Source organism: Neovison vison, chromosome 1, assembly GCF_020171115.1.
Source record: "Neovison vison isolate M4711 chromosome 1, ASM_NN_V1, whole genome shotgun sequence".
Taxonomy (NCBI): domain Eukaryota; kingdom Metazoa; phylum Chordata; class Mammalia; order Carnivora; family Mustelidae; genus Neogale; species Neogale vison.
The window spans coordinates 594217-613892 of record NC_058091.1 but is presented as its reverse complement, the minus strand read 5'-3'; the positions used below and the strand labels follow the sequence as shown (position 1 = coordinate 613892).

General features: G+C 53.1%; 2 protein-coding genes across 5 annotated transcripts; one reads left to right on the top strand and one right to left on the bottom strand.

Moving 5' to 3' along the window:
* The first annotated feature begins 1227 nt into the window (after nucleotides 1-1227).
* On the top strand, nucleotides 1228-2360 carry C1H6orf120 (chromosome 1 C6orf120 homolog). Of its 2 annotated transcripts, none has more exons than XM_044242210.1 (2): nucleotides 1228-1313; nucleotides 1567-2360. In XM_044242210.1, the coding sequence occupies exon 2, from the start codon at nucleotides 1618-1620 to the stop codon at nucleotides 2170-2172; it is 555 nt and encodes a 184-aa protein (XP_044098145.1). In that variant the 5' UTR covers nucleotides 1228-1313; nucleotides 1567-1617; the 3' UTR covers nucleotides 2173-2360. The 2 variants fall into 2 exon arrangements, with proteins under 2 accessions (XP_044098145.1, XP_044098135.1); XM_044242200.1 differs by having other exon boundaries at nucleotides 1228-1315; nucleotides 1581-2360.
* Nucleotides 2361-2943: 583 nt separating this feature from the next.
* PHF10 (PHD finger protein 10) lies at nucleotides 2944-18846 on the bottom strand. Of its 3 annotated transcripts, none has more exons than XM_044242170.1 (12): nucleotides 18760-18846; nucleotides 16972-17078; nucleotides 14789-14919; nucleotides 14102-14185; nucleotides 13041-13174; nucleotides 12795-12944; nucleotides 12041-12150; nucleotides 10798-10951; nucleotides 9043-9198; nucleotides 4642-4750; nucleotides 4165-4353; nucleotides 2944-3134 (listed from the first exon to the last, which is right to left on the bottom strand). In XM_044242170.1, exons 1-12 carry the CDS (start codon nucleotides 18844-18846, stop codon nucleotides 3049-3051), a joined length of 1497 nt encoding a protein of 498 aa, XP_044098105.1. In that variant the 3' UTR covers nucleotides 2944-3048. The 3 variants fall into 3 exon arrangements, with proteins under 3 accessions (XP_044098105.1, XP_044098111.1, XP_044098121.1); XM_044242176.1 differs by having other exon boundaries at nucleotides 14102-14179; XM_044242186.1 differs by lacking the exons at nucleotides 14789-14919; nucleotides 18760-18846 and having other exon boundaries at nucleotides 14102-14179; nucleotides 16972-17340.
* Nucleotides 18847-19676: the final 830 nt, after the last annotated feature.

Below are 19676 nucleotides of genomic sequence, written 5' to 3'. Positions count from 1 at the left end.
CCGGGTTCTCTCCGTCCCTGCCTCCAGGGCCTGGTGAGCGCCTCTCAGCTCTGAGCGCCCGGCGCCCCGGATTTCCAGCTGCCCCCTTGGTAGCAATCCCTCCCGCGTCCTGTGCCCGCGTCCTGCCCCCGCGCCCTGTGCCCGCGCTGCCCAGACTCCCGACTGCGGACTGCGGTGGTTGTCAGACTGGATCCTGGATCGAACTGAGCCCAAGTTAAGCTGCACGAGGCCCAGCACAAGGCCTCGGGCGAATAAAATCTCGTAGCTCCGGGGGATCAGGGAAGCGCAGGAAGCCGGAACCCCCGTGGGCGCAGGTCAAGCGTGTCAAGGCCGCCGGAGCGCTTGTCCCCGCGACTGGACGCTCCGAGAGCGAGCTCGTCCCAGACACGGCCCACGGCGTCGGCAAACCGGATCGCAACGGACGCGTCCTTGACGGTTGACTCTGCAGCCGCAGAAAACACGACGCGCTGCCCGTCCCGCCGGCAGCTACGCCGGGGCTCGAACCGGCGCGCGGGGCGGGCGGACGGCGGGGGCGGACGGCGGGGGCGGGGGCGGGCGCCCAACCCGGCAGACTCGCCCGCACCGGCTGCCCTGTCCCGTCACTACAAGGGCACGAAGGTGCTGTTACCCTCCGCGCTTTCAGATCAAAACAGAAACTCCTATTCCTAAGGAAAAGGACGACAGACGCTCCGGCCGCTCCGCGCCACGGCTCGCGTCCCCCCGGCCCACCGGCTTCCCGGGCTGCGCGCGGCCGGCGGGGGCACCGCACGTGCGGGCAGACGCCCCGGCGGGTGCCGCCTCCCGCAGCGGCCCGAGACCCGCCGCCCCGGCCCCAGGATTTCGGGGCGGGACTGCAGGGACGCCCGCGGCCGCGCAAGGACGGGGACCCGAGCGCACCGAGGCTCGTGCGGACCCGGTCCAAGGCCCGGCCGGGGCCCCTTCCCGCCGCGTCCCAAACGCACGGCGCCTCCGAATCCGCTCGGAAGGCCTCCGGGTTTTTACGGGCACCGAGGACAGGGGACGGGCGCCACGACCGGCTCGCCTCGGGGGCCACCTGCCTCTCACCTGGGCCCGCGAGGGGGACGCCCGCCGCGCCCCACCCCCTCCCCGTCGCCCTGGTTACCAGCCGCCGCGGGGCCGCACCCACAACCTCTCGTCATTTCCGCCAGAGGCCAAGGACGCTTCCGCTTCCGGGTCATGCCTCGCTTCCGGGTGGCGCCTCACTTCCGGGCGCCGCCTCACTTCCGGCTGCTGCGGCGCGACGCCCCAGCCTCGGCCCGGATGCTCCAGACCCGGGACCCCTCCGGGAGCGGCGGTAAGTACAGGGCCAGGGCTCCCGCGGCCCCTCGCTCCGGGCAGGACCGTCGCCCCCAGCGCTGCCCTCCGTCCGGCCTCGCGCTCGGGCTCCCTCCTGCCGACTCCTTCCTTCCCGCCTCCCCTTTCCCACCCTCCCCCGCGGCTCCCCCGCCCCCTCCCTGCTCGGGCCCCCGCCGCTCCCCCTGCTCCGCTCGCCCTCCCCGTCGCCCCTGCCCCTCCCCTCCCCCCTCTCACCCCGCCCCGCTCCTCCGGCCCTCCGGCAGGACGTCCGCGGGGGAGCCGGTGACTGAGGCGGCGGGCATGGCTGCGGCCTGGAAGCGCGCGCTGCTGGTCCTGCTGGCCTCGCAGGTGGCGTCCTCGGCGGGCTTCCCGGAGGAGGACGAGGTTCCCGGGGAGTGGGTGCTGCTGCACGTCGTGCAGGGCCAGATCGGAGCCGGGAACTACAGCTACTTGAGGCTGAACCACGAGGGGAAGATCGTTCTCCGGATGCAGAGCTTGAAGGGGGACGCGGACCTGTACGTGTCGGACAGCACCCTGCACCCCAGCTTCGACGACTACGCGCTGCAGTCCGTCACGTGCGGCCCCGACGCGGTGTCCATCCCCGCGCACTTCCGGCGGCCCGTGGGCATCGGCGTCTACGGGCACCCGTCGCACCACGAGAGCGAGTTCGAGATGAAGGTGTACTTCGACCGCAGCGCGGAGCAGTCCCCGTTCGCCGAGGTGGCGGCCTCGGACGGCAGGGACCCGGGGCACAGGCACGCGCCGGCCCCCGAGGACGCGCCCCCGGAGGAGGAGTCGGTGCTCTGGACCGTCCTGATCAGCCTCCTGAAGCTGGTGCTGGAGGTCCTGTTCTGAGCCCCCGGGCGGGCGCTGCGCCGGCGGGACTCGGGCGACTTCTCTCGGAGGACGGGAAATAAAGCCATACAGTTCTGTGACCTCATACCCCGAAAGGAGGGACCGCAGGAACGAGGTGTTGTTTTTCCTGCAGATGTCCGAGGTCCTGTGAAGGGGCGCGCACAATAAAGCGTTTCAGCTCCATGTGACGAGCTCGTCCGGTGGCCTCATTGCAGAAACCGGGTGGACGGAAAGCGCGCGGGAACCGCATCGGCGTCCGTGGCCGGCTTGGCCGCAGACTCCCGCGCAGTTCCGGTGCGTGCACTCGGAGTCGCCGGGAGCACGTCTGGGAGGGCATCATTTCTGGGGCTGTGCTTGCTCCCCAGGGCAAGGGAGCAGCCCCCTCCCGACAGGTTTCCAGACAGACCCAGGTCCTTCCTGTACCAGCCGCACCGAATGTCCGGCCACTTGGAAATCTCCCCGCGGGCCACCCGGGTAGGGTAATTCGAACCCTCCCATCATGAAGTAACTCTGCTGCGCTACCCAGGATAGGCCAGAAACAGGACGGGTTAGGAAAGTTTCATGCAAACACTAGTCACTGTCAGGTCAATGGAGGAATAGTTGGGTATTTCGATTAAGTTGTCCAATATTTCCAACTGAACTTCTGCATAGAGCCAAAGCACTAAAGAGATTAAAAAACACTTTGGAAAAATGATTATTTCTCTACTTGAAACTGGCTTCAAGGGTAAAAGTAGCTTATAACAAATCAACTGGCAGATTTTAAGCACATAGTTAATTTCAGAAATCTTTTATTGGCATAAAATTGAGAGTGTAAATAAGTTGGCACCAAATATTTCATTTAAATCCATATTACAATATTGGGGTCAAAAAACTATTTTATCCCTCTTTGCTGTTTTTCCCCCTTCTGCCCACTTTCCTGGGTGTGGGGGGGGCTCGCTGACAACAGTCACAAATCCAGCGACCTAGGAGAAAAATTGTTAGTTAATACAGTATGAAATTTAATTTTTTAGGACTGAATTTTAAATCCATTTGGCTCTCCTTTCTTAGCTATCACTAACGATACTTCTGTGGATCTGTGACATGAAGAATACTAACGAGTTTCCTAAGGAGAAAAATGTAAACTTCCTTTCATTAGCACGATCAGTACCATGTGAAATTCAGTACCAGGGCCTGGGGTGGGGGGCAATTCTCTACAGTGATCCTGATTTTAAAGTTTCTACAATCCTTTCTGAACTCCAAACACTACCCTACTTCAGAGTTCAATACAGAAATCCTCAGATAAAACCTGTTACAGAGTTTGGCTTGTCTTCAGCCTTTCTCTCTGCTGCCCAGTGGCAGCCCCGAGGCCGGGCGCACACCAGACGCCGCACTTTAAGCTGGCCAGGGATGAGCTGTGCCACATACTCCCGTCCGAGTCACTACAGAACTTCAAGTCGCCTGCTTCTTAATGGTTCCCAGGAAACTTAGCTCGAGGCATGTATTTTATAAAAGTATTATACAGTGTTAACTATGCAAATAAGTTCTAAATTTACACAATTATGTGTAATATTTTAATCCAGTTACTGTGATTTATTCTCCAACTCTGTGTTCATTCCAAAGTTATCTGGAATTGTCATGCTGCCTCATTTTATAGAAATCTGGTTTAGTATTTATAAAGGCACAGCGGTCGTTTTTGTTAAATTTCTGAATAGATGAGCTAAAAATAAAATCAAGGCTTTGAAACAAATTGATGCTCTTGCTTTTAGTTCTTCCAGTGGAAAGACATGAGTTCCCTGTATGGTGAACTCTGCTTCCAGCACCTGGATGGGACATCCCATTTTTTACTCGGGTCACCTAGCAAAGAAAAGCAGGTGGACGTTATCTGGATAATCACAGCTTTGGTCACGTCTTACGAACAGAAGGATCTTTGTGGTGTTTATGCGGAGCCTTTAAAAAAATGCTGGGATAATCCCTTCACTCAAAGATCATGTTCCTCCTTTTGTCAGTCTTTACCTGATGGAATAGCACCAAGGCCCACACAAAAAGTATGATAACCTCTGTCACACACATCACAGAACATCATTTCCTCTTCATGGTGGGGTTGTCCACATATAATGCAAGTTTTACATTCCATACATTGCCATGGGTAGGTCTTAATCATAGAAACAAGCTCCATGGTCATATCCAGGCAAGAAGGATGGCCTAAACCAAAACCAACATTAGTATTTCACAAAAGAATTTTGAACTTAATATGGCATAATAAAATGCTAGTTTGCTTCAAGTTCACGAGTATGGCTACAATGTTTAATCACCAAAGAAATGAAAATACAAGTAGTAGAGAAAAATACATGGGCTTCTTCTCTATGCCTCCCAAGTTACCCTGTAGATCTGATGATTCTTTGATTCAGGTCTAGCTGACAACTAAAAATTCTGGTTTTCGAAGCAACGAATAGGGTGGTTACAATGCGAAGAAGACAGGTCGGTACTCACCACTATTGTCACACTGGGAGCAGTGTATGAGTGATTCAGCCTTCCCTTTCTTGTTGGACTCCTTACCCTTCAGACAAATTCCACATAGAGCATTTGGAATGACCTTTGGCTGGAAGGGTAGAAGAGGGCTATAAATTCATGCCAGAAGAACTTACTGTGGGTTCATAAGGAATTGTGACTGCCTTATCTTTACTCTAGGCTAACTTGCTAACGAGGACCTTTTGGAAGGGCCTAACTTGAGAGCCAGCTTTCAACATACAATGGCCTCCCGACTAAAGCCTCAGATTTCTTTTAAAAATTCCGTCAACAACGTGATCTCGTGTTAGGATTAAATGGAGCATCCTACACTCCCTACGTGAATTAGAAGGGAAGACTACAACGAAAAATTGCTCTATTACCGGGAAGAGGAAATCAGGTACCAAATGACCATTACGTGTAGTCGGGCTTACCGGAAAACGGAAGGCTCCGTGTGGAGCAGCTTACATACTGGTCTTGTTTAAAAATGGACTGTTTTCCGAAGTTGTAAAAACAGATCTATGAAATCTAAGTTACAAGAATCAATGTTTTAACATTTTTAATTGAAAGATGTCTCATCCATACGTTGTCATGTGCATAAATGTTTCTGGAAACGAAGCTGTGGTTATTTCCTTTGCATATCTAATAATAAAAGAGCCTATGCTTAGGGAGAAAGCATTCCACATGAGATATAAAACATAAAAGAGGAAAGTAAGTTTTCAGACAAGCCAAAAAAACTTAAAAAAAAAAAGTCACAGACACCCTCATATTCTTGAGTACCATTCACTGTGCAGCTTAAAGCCTTGCTCAATCCGATGAAAGTACTTGGGTTTTAAAAAAAAAACTGAGCAACACACTGGAAAGGACGAAGAAGAAAAGATGCAGGGCACCTACGGTCGTTGGGGAGGGAGAACATACAAACATCACAGCTCTGACCACAGTGAGACGACGTTCATTCACGCTACTTGAACACATAAGTGACGGAGGCAGAGAAAGAAGAGCACGCATGGGCCAAGTAGGAGACGGGCCGGCCGATGTGCGCACAGGACCTGTGGGGAGATGCTCTTCAGCAGGACTGTGATGTGTTTTATTCCAACCCCGCCAAACGCATCTTCTATGTCCCTCTCCTAAGTTACTGAAACAAAGAGGAGCCTCAAGGAAACTCCGACTTCGTATACAGCGTTCCAGCTTCGAAAGGTCTCCCTGCCACCTTCAAAACCTGTTAGGCCTAAACAATTTGTTCTTAATTCTTTAAATTTCTTATGTTTTAAATTGTCTTTCTTTGCAAAAGATGACAGAGGCATTCAAAAATAATTTTTGGCTTATTTATTTAAAAAAAGTCAACCTTATACATAAATATAATAAAAACAATAACTCTAAACAATCACAAATGTCTCTACAAAATAATAAATATGGAAGTTAAAACATACATATAGAACTTTACCGTTAACTAGTCTACATCTCCTGTATGTGTGTCCTTATACCCTGCTCCCCCAACAAAAGGATCGTGTCACATGCTCACACCGTGTGCGTCTCGCAGTGCAGTTCCCTCCACTACTGCTGCTACATTCTAAGCAGGAGGTTCTCTCTGTGTTTCCTACACCTAAATACAAAACACCCGGAAGTGCACGTCTATGATCCAAGTTCTGATCTGGTGCTGACCACACCTGTAACTGCCATAACACAGCAGAAAGCTCTCTCGATACACCGAAATAAGAACTCCTGGCCATGGCACCTGCACTGAATGTAAAAGACAGACTTACTTAATACTCGTAGTTGAAGTTAGATACTGGCATACCAAGTACTTGAATATCTCTCACTGAAGTCAGGGGTGTAACTACACAGTATTAAATTCTAAAAGAACTCCTTATAGGAGATCCTTTACAAACATCAAAAAGGAATCAAACACAAGTTCGTCATTCACATTCTAGAGCAATTCAAGTTCTACAGCCATTAAAATATACATTAAACACCTATGATAAAAAAGGGACACCAAGAAAATTCTAGGTTTACTTCTAAGCTTAAAATCATAATATTTTGTTAAGCCACTTAAAATTTTCTTACCCAATAGTCTTCATCTTGATGAAAAGAGGGAGTAACAGGGGTGGAGAAGGGAGAGAGAAAGAGAGAAAGAGCTTTGTAGCATTTCCTATGGCAATTCCTTGCTCACTCAAGCACTCCGAGCTCTCTGAGAATCCACGCTGCTCACAGCCAGGACCGCCAGCCGGGAAGCTCGTCTCTGATGGAGACTCCTCCGATGGAGGAGGAAGGGAACCGCGCGCAGAACTCCCGCGGCCACTGATGCAACAGACCCTGTGTCTGACTGCTCTACCTCTAGTAACTGCAACAACATCAAAGCTTCACTATTGACAAGAAAATTAAAATACCCATCCTAATGGTTCTCAGCATCTCAAATAAAAGGCTCACAATACACTGACTTTCCTGCTCGGGAAAGAACCAAAGATAAGGGAGACTTTCACGGTAACACTAATATAGTATAGACTTTAATTATAAACTTGTCGCATAGGCCTGAATCCTAACAATGATGCTTTCACTGCAGGTTAATGTAACCTAAACAATACTGTCCTACAAAGTAAGGGCAAGCACTAGTGAATCTTATTAAGCAAGACATCAGAAACGTCATCATTTCTTGTAACTCCAACATATTTATATATATGTGACCTTCAGCTTGTCAGCACCCGAATATTTAGGCACATCTTGGCTTATTAATATTTTTCATAGAGAGGTTACTTTTAACAAACATGTCCATATTAATGTATTAAGTCGAGATACTGGTTGTTCCAAACTTTGAAACACCTGAAACATTTTTAGGTGCTAAAAATGTTCACAGAAATTATAAAATGTGTATTTTGCATATTACACTCCCTTGAGTAATATCAATTTGGGTTCATCTATAGGATTTCTTCTAGATTAAATCAATGATACCGTGGAATAATTCTTCTTTTTCAGCCTCTATTAAAACATCTATGTCACCACTCTCCCCTCCGAACCCAGGATGAACCCAGGCTTGTGGTGAACGGTCTCCTCCGTGCTCAGTGCCCTCCGCGGCGCACGGCAGGCTAGCTTTCCAAGACTAACTCTTTGGACTTCACTTGCTTTCAATTATGAAGCATTAATTTACAGCTTTTACATTTAAAAAATTAGGTAAGCTATCCGTGTAAAAACAAGTATAAAATCGCACGGCTGCGGCCTATTGAAGCCATCCCTGGAAGCCGACCTTTGCCAAACGAAGCTTAAGATTTGCTTGCCACAGGCTGAAAAAACATATATTTTTAAACTGATTATATAAAGGCATCTTCAAACTGAGTATGGATTAAATACACTAATTTGCTAAGTTGCTTTATTTACTTCAGGAAAAGAAAGGCAAGCGGATTGCAAGAGGGGTCCAGCTGGGGAAGGGAAGTTGGCCGGTAGCCCACACGCACCTGTTTCTCAAGAGCATCCACCGCGACCCCAATCCTGACACACGACAAGATGGTTCAACAGTCCCACTCAGCAAACCGCTCCCTCGCCTTTCTCTAAGACGCTCCTTCCAAACACCCTCATAACCACAATAAAAGGCATAATCTGACAGAATCCGGACTGGATGAATGGCCTGTCTTACCATTACTGTCCAGAACGTAAAACCGTGCAGCTGCTGTCACCTCTTCCAGGACGTTCCCAAACCCCCACGCAGGGTAAGGCTACTCACCTCTCACCTAGACTTCTGAAGGGGAAGACGCTGACAGAAACACGGCTGAGAGCACACGGCCTTACTCTGAGCCAGGCTACGTCACTAAGTGATGCCTACATCCCGGTCCTAGAGTTAGAGGCGCTATGTGCCAAGGCTAAAAATCACCACAATGTAAATAACAGGTTGTACTACTTTCCACTGCAGAGTCAGCTAAATTTGGCCAACGGATAAATATTCACTGGATAAAACCCAGATCTCTTTCCAGAAGAGGCAGCTTATTCTAAGAGCCCATCCACCCGTCCCTCACAGCTCAGCTCTGCTCAACACTAGGATGTTTTAGACGACAGATAATTACGTTCTTTACTCCAAGGAAACAAACTATAAAGTTCTGCCTACGAAATAAATTTTTTTAAAAACCCATACTTGCCTGGTTATTGTTTAAAAGTCAAAAGAAGATTTTCTTATAAATTGTACATCTCCAGAAACAGAAGCTGAACCAGAGGCCAAAGTGACAGCAAAGCCACCAAGAAAAGAAAGCAGAAGAGAAGGCAGCCGACAGAGGGCACACACCACAGAACAGCGAGTGGGGGGCGGCAGGCAGAGCTCCCCCGCTCTGGAGGTCAGAATTAAAACTATGTCGGGGAAAGAGGCTGGTCAGGAAGGAAGCAGAGTCAGGGGCTTTTTTCTTCTACCTTGTACCCAGGGACTGACTTGGACAGTACAGAACGTTTGGAAGCGTCTTTTCTTGGAGTAGCAGCTTTGTCCTTGGATCTCTGTCTTCCCTGGAAGGGCTCCTCCTGGCCCTCGGGAAGGCCTTCCCCCTCGGACACGTTGCCAGAGGAGCTGTCCTGGAGGTCAGAAACACAAACAGAGATTCCTTGGAATTCACAGACTGGACTGTGATTTGTAAAAAGTTTTAAAGTTCCATCAATCTAAAAATAAAAAGCTAAATAGAAAAAGCTTTTTCCAGCGCAGACTGAAAGAAGTCGTGTTAACAGTCACCCACCTGCCTTATGAATGCGTGAGAGCACAGAGCTCCCTCCACTCACGCCAGCCCGTGCCTTAACGCACCGTCTCCTGACGTAACACGACAGGACTGTCCGCTTTGGTGCTTCAACCACGGGGGGCATTGTTTCAGATAAAAAACTGCTTAAAAAATACACTCTTAGATAAGTGTGGGTATTCTTCCTGAGTAGTAAGTGTCACGGGTTCTTCAAGCTCCGTCTTGTATCCCACACAAGTCCTTATGACAGTATCTGACATACTTTATATGTTCAAAGTTTACACTTCGATATCTCATCACTGAATTCTTTTTTTTTTAAAGATTTTATTTATTTATTTGACAGATCACAAGTAGGCAGAGCGGCAGGCAGAGAGAGAGGGGCAAGGAGGAAGCAGGCTCCTCACTGAGCAGAGAGCCCGATGCGGGGCTCGATCCCGGGACCCTGGGATCATGACCTGAGCCGAAGGCAGAGGCTTAACCCACGGAGCCCCCCAGGCGCCCCACAGACCACTACAGGCAAAGTGAGTAAAAATCAATATATCCTGCTCCCACTGCAGCTCCCCTTTTACCAGTAAGACGGGAAAAAAGTGGTGCCATCACTGTAATATTTGAAGAGCGTCTCATCTTACGTAACACGTATCATCAAATATTTTAGAAGTTGTTGCTGACAGAAAGATGCACTGCCCATTGAACGGAGCACACTCTCGGGCGCAGGCTGGCTGTAACGAGGGTTAAAATGGCCAGAGCCGCTCAGCGCGCCGCGCCCCATCAAATCAAAATCCTCCGCTCTCCTTTACCTTCCACCCTAACCCTAACTCTCCCCAGTCATGCAACTGCGTTTTGCTTTAAAAAGGAAAAAAAAAAAAGTCGTACAAGAAAACCTACACAATAACACCTTCAAATTTTCCTATAGGAAATCTAAATTATTAATTAAGCTGTAGGACGGGGTGCCTCAGTGGGCTAAGCGTCTGCCTTTGGCTAAGATCCCGAGGTCCTGGGACGAAGCCCAGAGTGGGGAATCGCGGCTCAGCAGGGAGCTTGACCGTCCCTCTCCTCCTGCTTGTGCTGTCACCGTATGTCTCGCTCTCAAATAAATACGAAAAACATTTTTTAAAAAAATTAAGCAGTAGGAGCACAAGTTAATGTACTCCCCAAAGCAGGACAGTACAGGACTGTAAACCCATGGCCGGTGCCCTTGTGGGACCTGCCTGTGATAACCGGAAAGGCAACTTTAAAAAGAAAACTTACCAAAGGCCATCCATAGCCTGCCTCTACTAATGCACACAATAAATAATTTTCTTGATGAAAGCATTCAGGAAATCACATGCAACTGTCCCTTTTCGAAAAGAGGCTGGTGATACACGTTCCATTCAACATCTGGGAAAGCACTCAGCACACCCTCTAGGGGAAGGGGACACCTCCTGGTGAAGACCAGCACTCCTACCGAAGTCCCTTTGTGTTTCCGTTTCTCGTCGCCTCGACCGTCCTCGGCATCGTCTGAGTCGCCATCGCTGTCAAGGGCCGGCAGCTCAGGGTCCAGGGGGGGCTCGTAGAGCGCGGTGTTGAGCGGCAGATACCGCAGCTCATCTGGGGAGTACCTGCGGCTCAGAGAAGCGACCGTCAGTTGCCGTCCGTGAGGAACAGGACTGCTCTGACCCACGAGCTTCCAACGCAGCCAACTGTCCCTGCTAGCCCAGCTACTTCTGGAAAATGATTACAGATGTAACAAGGAAGTTTTCATTTTTACCAAGTAAGAAAAATAATAAAAAGCTTAAACGTTTTTGCGCCAGACTAAGAGTATAATATGTGTATTTGATTCTTATTATCAAAAGATCATGTCTCTCTCCTTCGTCCTCAACCCAAAAAGAGGGGAAAGAAGTCAGCAGACTAAAGCGGAAACTGTGGCAATTAAGGACCCTGCACAGAAGCCATGCGGCCCAAGCGCCCCAGCCCTGCTCCCCGAGTTATCACTGCTGCTCCGCCCGGCATGGGGTGGGGGGTCTGATGACGCGGGCGCCTCCCCGGCGGACGAGGCCACATCAGCGGATGCACTGCCGCACGCCAGTACGCGGTCCACATTATTGAAGAAACAAATGAACCCTTTCTGTCTGACACTAGAGATCAGCAGCAGCCACACCAGAGGACACACCTGTGTCACTCCCACCGCAGGCCACCCTTGCCCACATCACCCCCTGTCCAAACCCTGAAATCTGCGTTCAGCACTGCCTAGCAGACACAGCAAAAAGCAAAGGGCCTGCTACCCTGGCATATCGCTTTTAAAAGTCTGCTAACGCAGGATTTAAATTTGACTTTCTATAGTCTATTTTACCACTAGCCTTTAAGGAACAGTCTCTTTCCTCAAGAACGTAAGGTTTAAGGCTGATGTAAAAGCTGAGATTCTCAAACAACATGCCCCTGCTAGCCTGGGTTTCAGCGACGATCCGTCCGGAACGCCAGACGAGCAACACTCTCGCACGCCGGGTGCATGCAGCAGCAGCAGGGGCGGCCGTGCGGCGGGGACAAGCAGGTGGTCGCGCCCGTCGGGCGGCCACTCTGCTCCTTCCTTCGTCTCCCCTGCAGATCACGGCAGAGAATATGACCCGCGCCCAGCGTTCTGGAGGCAAGGACACCAGACTCTGAAGTCCCCCGCAATACGCAACAGTAATGGTCATAAAACCAGTGAGTACCTTTTGTAGTATTCCTGGAACTGTCCGGGGATGAGGGCCACCGGGTAGGAGCTGACCTTGGTTCGCTCTGTCGGCAACACTCTGTACTTCCCTTGAGGCACCTGGATGACCTGGGTTAAGGTGAAGAGAAATGCAACACTGACTGCGCCTGGGAATCAAGGTTTTAGAGCCCGGTCCCACCCGTTGGGTCCCACCCGGTCTCCGCTGCGCCCCTGCCCCGCAGGAGGCATTAGGAACCAGACCCCGAGGGGACAGGACAGTGTTTCTCGCTATACAGGGAAGCTGTATCTGGCTCATCGCAGCCATCACTGCTGAGGGACACGCGCTGCGCTTCCGCCCCCCCGCAGAGAGCAGGGGCCGGGGCCACGGCCACGCGCATCCTCATCTACGGAACGAGAAGAGCGAGCTTCAGCCTCGCGGGGCAACTGAGTCTTAAGTGAACGGAGATGGAAATTTCTTAAAAGAACCTTTGGGACAAGCAGCAGAATATCAGCCTCCGAGCAAAAGACACGTCCCTCCCTCCTCTCTCTCCCCCTCTCTCTCACACACACACACACACACACACACTCACACTCACACACACAGAAGCAAGCAGAGTATTACAGGCAGATCGTAAGAAGTTCTGTCTTAACTTCTGGGGCAGAAAAGGACACGCTGCCAGTACAGAACAACAACGGTTCCACAAAGCAGGCCCGCGCTCTGCTGCAGCGAGCACTAGGGAGGCTCGGGAGCTCATAAAGGGAAGCAGCCCTACGTGCGTCTGCAAGTCGAAGTAAGCTCTTCGTTCTTCCATACGCTCCCGGTTTAAGTTGCTGTTAAATTCGGCTGCTTTTTTGGCAGCTTTCTTAATGTACTCAGGCACTTTGCTGGCTTCAACTTTCTGAGTGTTCTGTTGTTGCAGTTGCTGAAATAAAAGTATGACAGTGGGAAGTCACATGTGACTGCACAACATGTCACTCTCCCCAACCAAGTAAGAGATGCCAGTCACCTCAATACTTACAGAATACTCTTTATAATGATCTGTAATTCGCTGACGCTCTTTTTCTTGTAAAATAACAGAGTACTCAGCATGTTTGGCTGGATATTCTTTTATCATTAAATCAATCACTTCATCACTGCGCAATGCTGTTAAACCTATTTTACACCAAAAAAAGGTTAAAAAAAACAAACAAACTCTTTGAAGGCTGTGAGCAAAAGTAGTTTTCAAAATTTGCCTTTTCTTTAATCTACTCTATATTTAAAGTTTTCCAGTAGTCAAGGGAAAATACTGTAATACATTTAAAAAAAACAAAAAACAATATTCATAATATAAGGTCAAACACTTAAAAAAGGAAACTCATCAAGTTGCAAAGGAAAATAAATCAATTTTTCAACCACATTTTTTTAAGATTCAACATACTACAAACACATACCCTTTATTAAAAACAACGGCTAAATAACTGTGCGTACTAACTACAGGCCACTGAAGATTAAGGGTTATCCTTAACTGAGGAAGGATATTAGAAGAAAACGACAGTTTTGCAGTAGTCTTTTGTACTTAGTTTTGCAGTACTTAGTCTTCAAACTCAGTACTAGGAATTCACATGGAGCCCATTCACACTCCACGAGAAGCAGCAGCACACACGCAAGTCCTACAGGCCGTTTTCAAAGGTCAGAGCATCGCGTCAGACCAACTGCTATGATGAACAACCATGGTTTTACATTAAAAAGTAGCCATGGTGCATTAAAATGTTTATGGAAGAAAAACTGGCAACAAAGCATGGAGATATTCACACGGAACAAAAAACAGAGCAAAATGGGCATCACTAGAGATAAAGACCAAGACTTGTAAAAACTACCATACAAATTTTACACACACCGCCCACACACACTTCTATGAAATGTTATGTCATTCTCCTTTTTTTGTTTTTAACAAAAACCAAATATAAACAAGTTAGCACTTAAAGAGTTCAACGTATGCCATGAATTTTGTAAAACACTTTAGCAAAGAGGACAAAGCCCCATGCAGTGTCTCCTCATAAACCCCTCGCTTCCAGAATCCCCGTTCAGAGCCTCTGTTACCTAGAGTACATTGCGTCTCCGTGATGACATTCAGCTCCCGCAGGTAGAGTTTCTCCTTATGGGACAAATCTCGTCGCTCTAAATCTCCAAAGAAAAGAACAAAAGACTATGAAAAATAGTCTTTCGCATTTGTAACATTATGCATTTTTAAAACTTTTAAAAACTTAAAAACCTTTTTAAGATTTTTTTTTAAAAAGTTAAATTCTTTATGGACTTAAAAAAGTACTGCGTGTTATATATTCCAAAGATTACTAAATAGACCACGCAAATAATCTTACAAATTCAAGGAATTAAAGCTGAAAACAGAATAACTCAAAGCAAGAACAGGAACTTGGCTTGTCTCAAATTCAGACACGCCCCACGTAGCTCCTCCCTCACTCGGGCCAGGGAGCAACGGGAGAGAAGCAAACTCCTGCTGCTTTCAGCCACAACAGGACTTATTTCTAAGACTCTTCCCCAGGAAATTCACCTTCCACATTGTGCTTTTAAGTCCATTTATAAGGCATAAGCGCAAGCTGAGAGCGGAGAGAAACACGGGGTGACAGGAGAAAGGAAAGTCAGCAGCACAATGGACGATGTATCACGTACAACCCATACTCAAAGATCCAGAAGCTGATAACTTATCAAAAACAATTACTAGTAGTTCAAAGTCAGGCTTAATCTGTTCCATAAACCAAGACGTAATACCTGGATATTTCCGTTTAAAGGAGGTCACACCCAAGTATTCACTGACTTGCTCCTGAAGCATGTAGTATTCTCCTGTTTCGTCAGGCGGCCACTTGTACTCTATCAAATTTTCTGCTGGGTAGTAGCTAAAGCTAAGCACAGAAATATGTATTATGCCTTAAATGTGGCTTTTATTAAGTTTTATTCATTTTCATTTTAAGGATCTATTTTTGAGTTTTATTTTTAGGAATTTTAGAGAACTACTTTAATTACTTAAATTCTCATTCAGTGTTCTGACTCTGCCATACATACAAGATCCCCCGGTCTTGTGCGTCCAAGAACACAACAGAACGGGCAGAGGGAGAGAAAGCAAGCAGTGTGCGAAACCGAACAAGAGTGCACGGCACACGACCACACAGCCCAAAGAACCAAGGCTCAGCACTGCCCGCTGTAGAGAATTCTGTGGCGTAAGAGGTCTACACGGCCAAAACGGTGGCAACGTTCCTCCCGAATTCCCTCTCCTGGGCTCCACACCTACACCGCTATTTCACCCACCCAAGGCACAAAGTCCCCCCTCGTTTCCCACATGCTGTTCAGCGAGTCAAACAGTTAAGAAAGCAGAACTCCAGAAACATGTTTCTCAAAGAGCTGAACTATAAACCGTACTGTTTGTTCTCCTGAACTCCACAAAGCCAGAAACACAGAACAGACCTGGTGTGAAGGTGCCCGGTCCCAACCCTGTGGACCGGTTCCAACCCTGCAGACCAGTCTGAGTCCCGCGGACCAGTCCCAGTCCTGACCAGCCAGCGACAGAGCTCCAGACCTGGCCAACCCAACCTCTAAATCTCACCAGGGGACACAGCAGCAAGAATAGGACACTATTTTATGCATCCAATTAGAAGTAATGACCAAATAGTAGAGTTTTCTCAAAAACAGTGCTGAGAAATCGGATATCAAAATGCAAAAGTGTGAAATTGGACCGTTACCTCCAATCACATTCAAAGATAGATCAACAACCTCAACAGAAGAACCAGACCAGAAAACTCTTAGAAAACACAGCAGTAACTCTCCCTGATCTTAGATTTGGCAACAGGTTCTAGATATGACATCAAAACCATGAGCAACAAAAGAAAAATGATTTAAACTTCAGCAAAATTAAAAATTTTGTGCATCAAAGGACTGTTCCGACAAAGTGAAAAGGCGACCGGCCGAATAAGAATTGCAGATCCCGCAAGAGATGAACACCCAGAAGGCACAAAAACCTCCCGCTGTGCAACACCAACAGAACGAACAACCCAACTCAGAAATGCTTTTCTGCATTTCCTCTCCACCCCCCCAAAAGAGCCAGAGAGATGTACCGACAGGATGGTCAAGTCACTGGCCATTACAGAAATTCAAATGCAAATGACACCAGGCTGCCACCTCACAGCCCTGGATGGCCATCAACAGAAGAAGTGGGACAGAACCAACAGCGGTAGACACTGCACCGCTGCTGGGAACAGAAAATGCGGTGTTCACTGTGGAAAGCAGCTTGCTGGGTCCTCCAAGTGCTAGACACAGAACTACCGTACGATCCAGCGCGCTTCTCCAAGGGATACACCCAAAGGAACTGAAAACGGGGACTGAAGACTTATTTACACCCCAACGTTCACGGCAGCACAGTTCACAGCAGTCTGAGTGGGAAACCACCCCACTGTCCGTCAGATGGAAGGACAGACAAGAGGGGTCTGTCCGCAGAAAGGAGCTCAGTTCAGCCGTAAAGAGAAAGAAGATTCTGACACAGCCTCCAACACGGACTTTCAGGAGACGATGCTGAAAGAAGGCAGACACAAAAGGACAGATGCTGTAGGGCTCCATCTACACGAGGTGCCCTGCAACGGGCAAACCCAAAATGTCAGCAAGGGAGATGGTGGCTGCCAGGCGCTGGGGAAGGAGGAAGTGGCAACGGTTACAGCTTCGTGGCCAGCACATTTCCGCGCAGTAGAGAAGCGTGAGGGGGCGCAGGTGGCGGCTGAAGGACGCCGGACGCAACCCGTGCCCCTGACACACCCGGATATCAGTACAATGGTGGGTTTTATACATGGATTTCATCACAATAAACTCATGTGTATGACAAAATACTGTGCAGTTTCTGAGAACTGCCTTGGCCGTGGGGGGCCGCAGCGAGACACAAGGACGACTAGTGAGTAATGCAATGACAGTACCCAAGGTCCTGGCTCGACGTCTCACAACTCCTGCAGCTGTCTCCTGAGCCCATTCGCCTCCTTTTGGACGGCTGGGTCCCATCATTGGAGTTCTCTTCAGTATCATCCTATACGTTGAAGAAGTTCAAAAAGTAAGAGAATCAGTAAAAACATTAAGGAAAGAGTGATCATGTGTCTTCCCAGACCTGCTACAAGGCTCCACTTCAAGGCGTTTTTCCGACACCGCATTGCACAAAGGTTCACTCCCCGTTCCGACTGACACGACGCAAGAACCTGGTGTGGCAAGACCCGGGAGAAAACTATAAAAATACAGTGACCAACGCGGTCCGGACGAGAACGGCCCCTCCGACTCCGGTTTCCTGCGACCGCAGGTAAAGCGCGCACGCGGCGTCGCGGGACCCCAGCGCCCGCGCGACCCTCCTGGGCCCGGAGCCGCGGGACGGACGGCGCGAGCGGCGCGCAGGGACGTGACCTCCGCGCACGCAGGACCGAACGCGCCGCGCGTCCTGCCCACCGGCTCGGACGGGCGAACACAGCCCCTCGCAAGCGCCATCAGCGCGCAGCAGCGCCGGGGCGGGGCGTGAGCGAGTGTGCGGGGAGGCCCCGACCCCGCACGCCGGACGCCGCCCCCGCGAGGCCCTCACATCTGGGAAGCGGCCCGGTCCCGCCGCTGAGGCTCGGCGGCCGCGGCGCTCACTGAGGCCCTGAAACGCGGCAGGACGCGCCGCCCCGCGCGACGAGGACGCACGGTTCAGGGCCGGGTCCTCCGGCCGCGAGTTCGGCCCCGCAGCAGAGCGGCTGGACGCTCCCGCAGATTCCCGGGCGCGGCGGCTGCGGGTGCGGCTGCGGGCAGCTCCCCGCGGGGAAGCGCGCCCCGCAAGGCCCAGCGAACCATTCGGCGTCCCGTCAAGTTGGCCGCGACGTGGCCGCGACGTCCGCGGCGGCTGCGCCCCAGGGGCTCCGACGGCGACTGCCCGGGGCGCCTCCTGCTCCGCGCCGCGGGAACGACTCGCTGTAAGCGAACGCGGGGATCCCGTTTCTGACCCTCGTCGGAGCCCGTCGAGGGCCTCGCGTCGCCGTGAGCGCTCGCGCCGCGCCGCAGTTGAACCGCGCGGAGAAAGTTAAAAAGGCAAAGTCCGCCGGCGGCGCCCCGCGTGCGCTCAGAGGCCGCGTCCCGCACGAGTGCGCGGTGCAGGGGCCTGCGGGGACCGGAGACGGCCCCCCCCGCGCCCTGCCCAGCCCCCCCCCCGCGGCCCCTTCCCGGGGGCCCCACCTTCGGCCCCGCCGCCCGGAACGACGGCCCCGCTGCTCTCGGGCGCCTCCGGCCGGACACGCGGCGCCCTGAGCTCGCGGACACGGCGCCTCCCGCGCTTCAGCGCCCGGAAGGGCGGCCCGGGGGCGCGGGGCTGCTGCGGGCGGCGCTAGTTCCCGAGCGAAGTTCGCGGGCGACGGGGGCTCCCGCCGAGCCAACGCTGTCCCGCGCCGCCCCGCAGCCTCCGGGCCACTTTTCCCGCTCGCGGCCGGGACGCCGCACCCCGGGGGCCGCTTCCGCCCGGCGCGCTCCGAGCCCCGGCGACGCGCACCCCGCCCCGCGCTCGCGGCCAGGCCGCCCCCGCCGCCTCAGGGGCCGGGCCGCGGGCGGAGGGCGGCCTCGGCGGAGCGGAACCGCGGCCTCCGGCTCTTCCCGGCGGGGGACCCCCGGCGGCCCGGCCTCGCCGCCGCCCCCCCAACCCCGCCCCGCGGAGCCCGTCCCGTCCCCGCCCCGCCGCACCGGCCGCCGCTCCTCACCTTCGGGGACGGCGCTCCGGGGGTGGCCGGGTCACTGTCGCACGGCCGCGGGGACAGCGCCGTCCCGGGGCCGGCCGCCGCCGCCATCAGCCCGAGCGCCCCGCGCCGCCGCCGCCGCCGCCGCCGCCGCCTCGTCCCGGCCGCCGCCGCCGCTGCCGCCGCCGCCGCCGCCGCCGCGCGGGCCGCTCGCCGCCCGGGCCCCGCCCCCTCCGCCCGCCCGCCGCCGCCGCCGCCGCCGCCGCCGCCCGGGGGCCGGCCCCTGCCGCCGCGCGCCCCGCGGCCCGCCAGCGCCGCCGCCACCGCCATGGCCGCCGCCAGCGCGCCGCCCGGCCGCCGCGGCTGAGGGGGCGGAAGGAGGCCGCCGGCGGCCCGCGCGCGTCAGCCCGCTCCGCCGCCGGCCCCGGCTGTTCCCGCCGCGCCGGCGCCCCTCGGCCCGCGCCCCCGGCCCCGCGCCGCCGCCGCCGCCCCGCTCGCCCCGCTCGCCCCGCTCGCCCCGCTCGCCCCGCGGCCCCGCGCGATCCTCCGGCCGCCGCCGCCGCCGCCTCCCAGCCCGCCGCAGCCCGGCGCGCTCCGCGGCCCCACCTCCCGCCGGCGCCCCAGCCCCCAGCCCCGCCCCGGCCCGCCGCCCCTCGGCGCGCTCGCAGCCGCCCCCTCCCCGCGGCCCCCGGCCCGGCCCCGCCGCGCGCCCGCCCTCTCCTCCCACCGAGCCCGCCCCGCCCCGCCCCCTCCCCCGGGACCCTCCGCCGCCTGCCCCCGGGGGTCCCCTCCGCCCCTCCCCCCTCGCCGAGGGACCCTCCCCCCGGGGGTCCCCAGTCCCGGCCCCGCCCCCGTGGGCTGAGTCCGGGGGGCCGTGAGGGCCTCTGCCCGTTTCCTCGCGAGGCGGCCTTGGCCACCGCCCTGGGCCGCCTTTGTTCTCC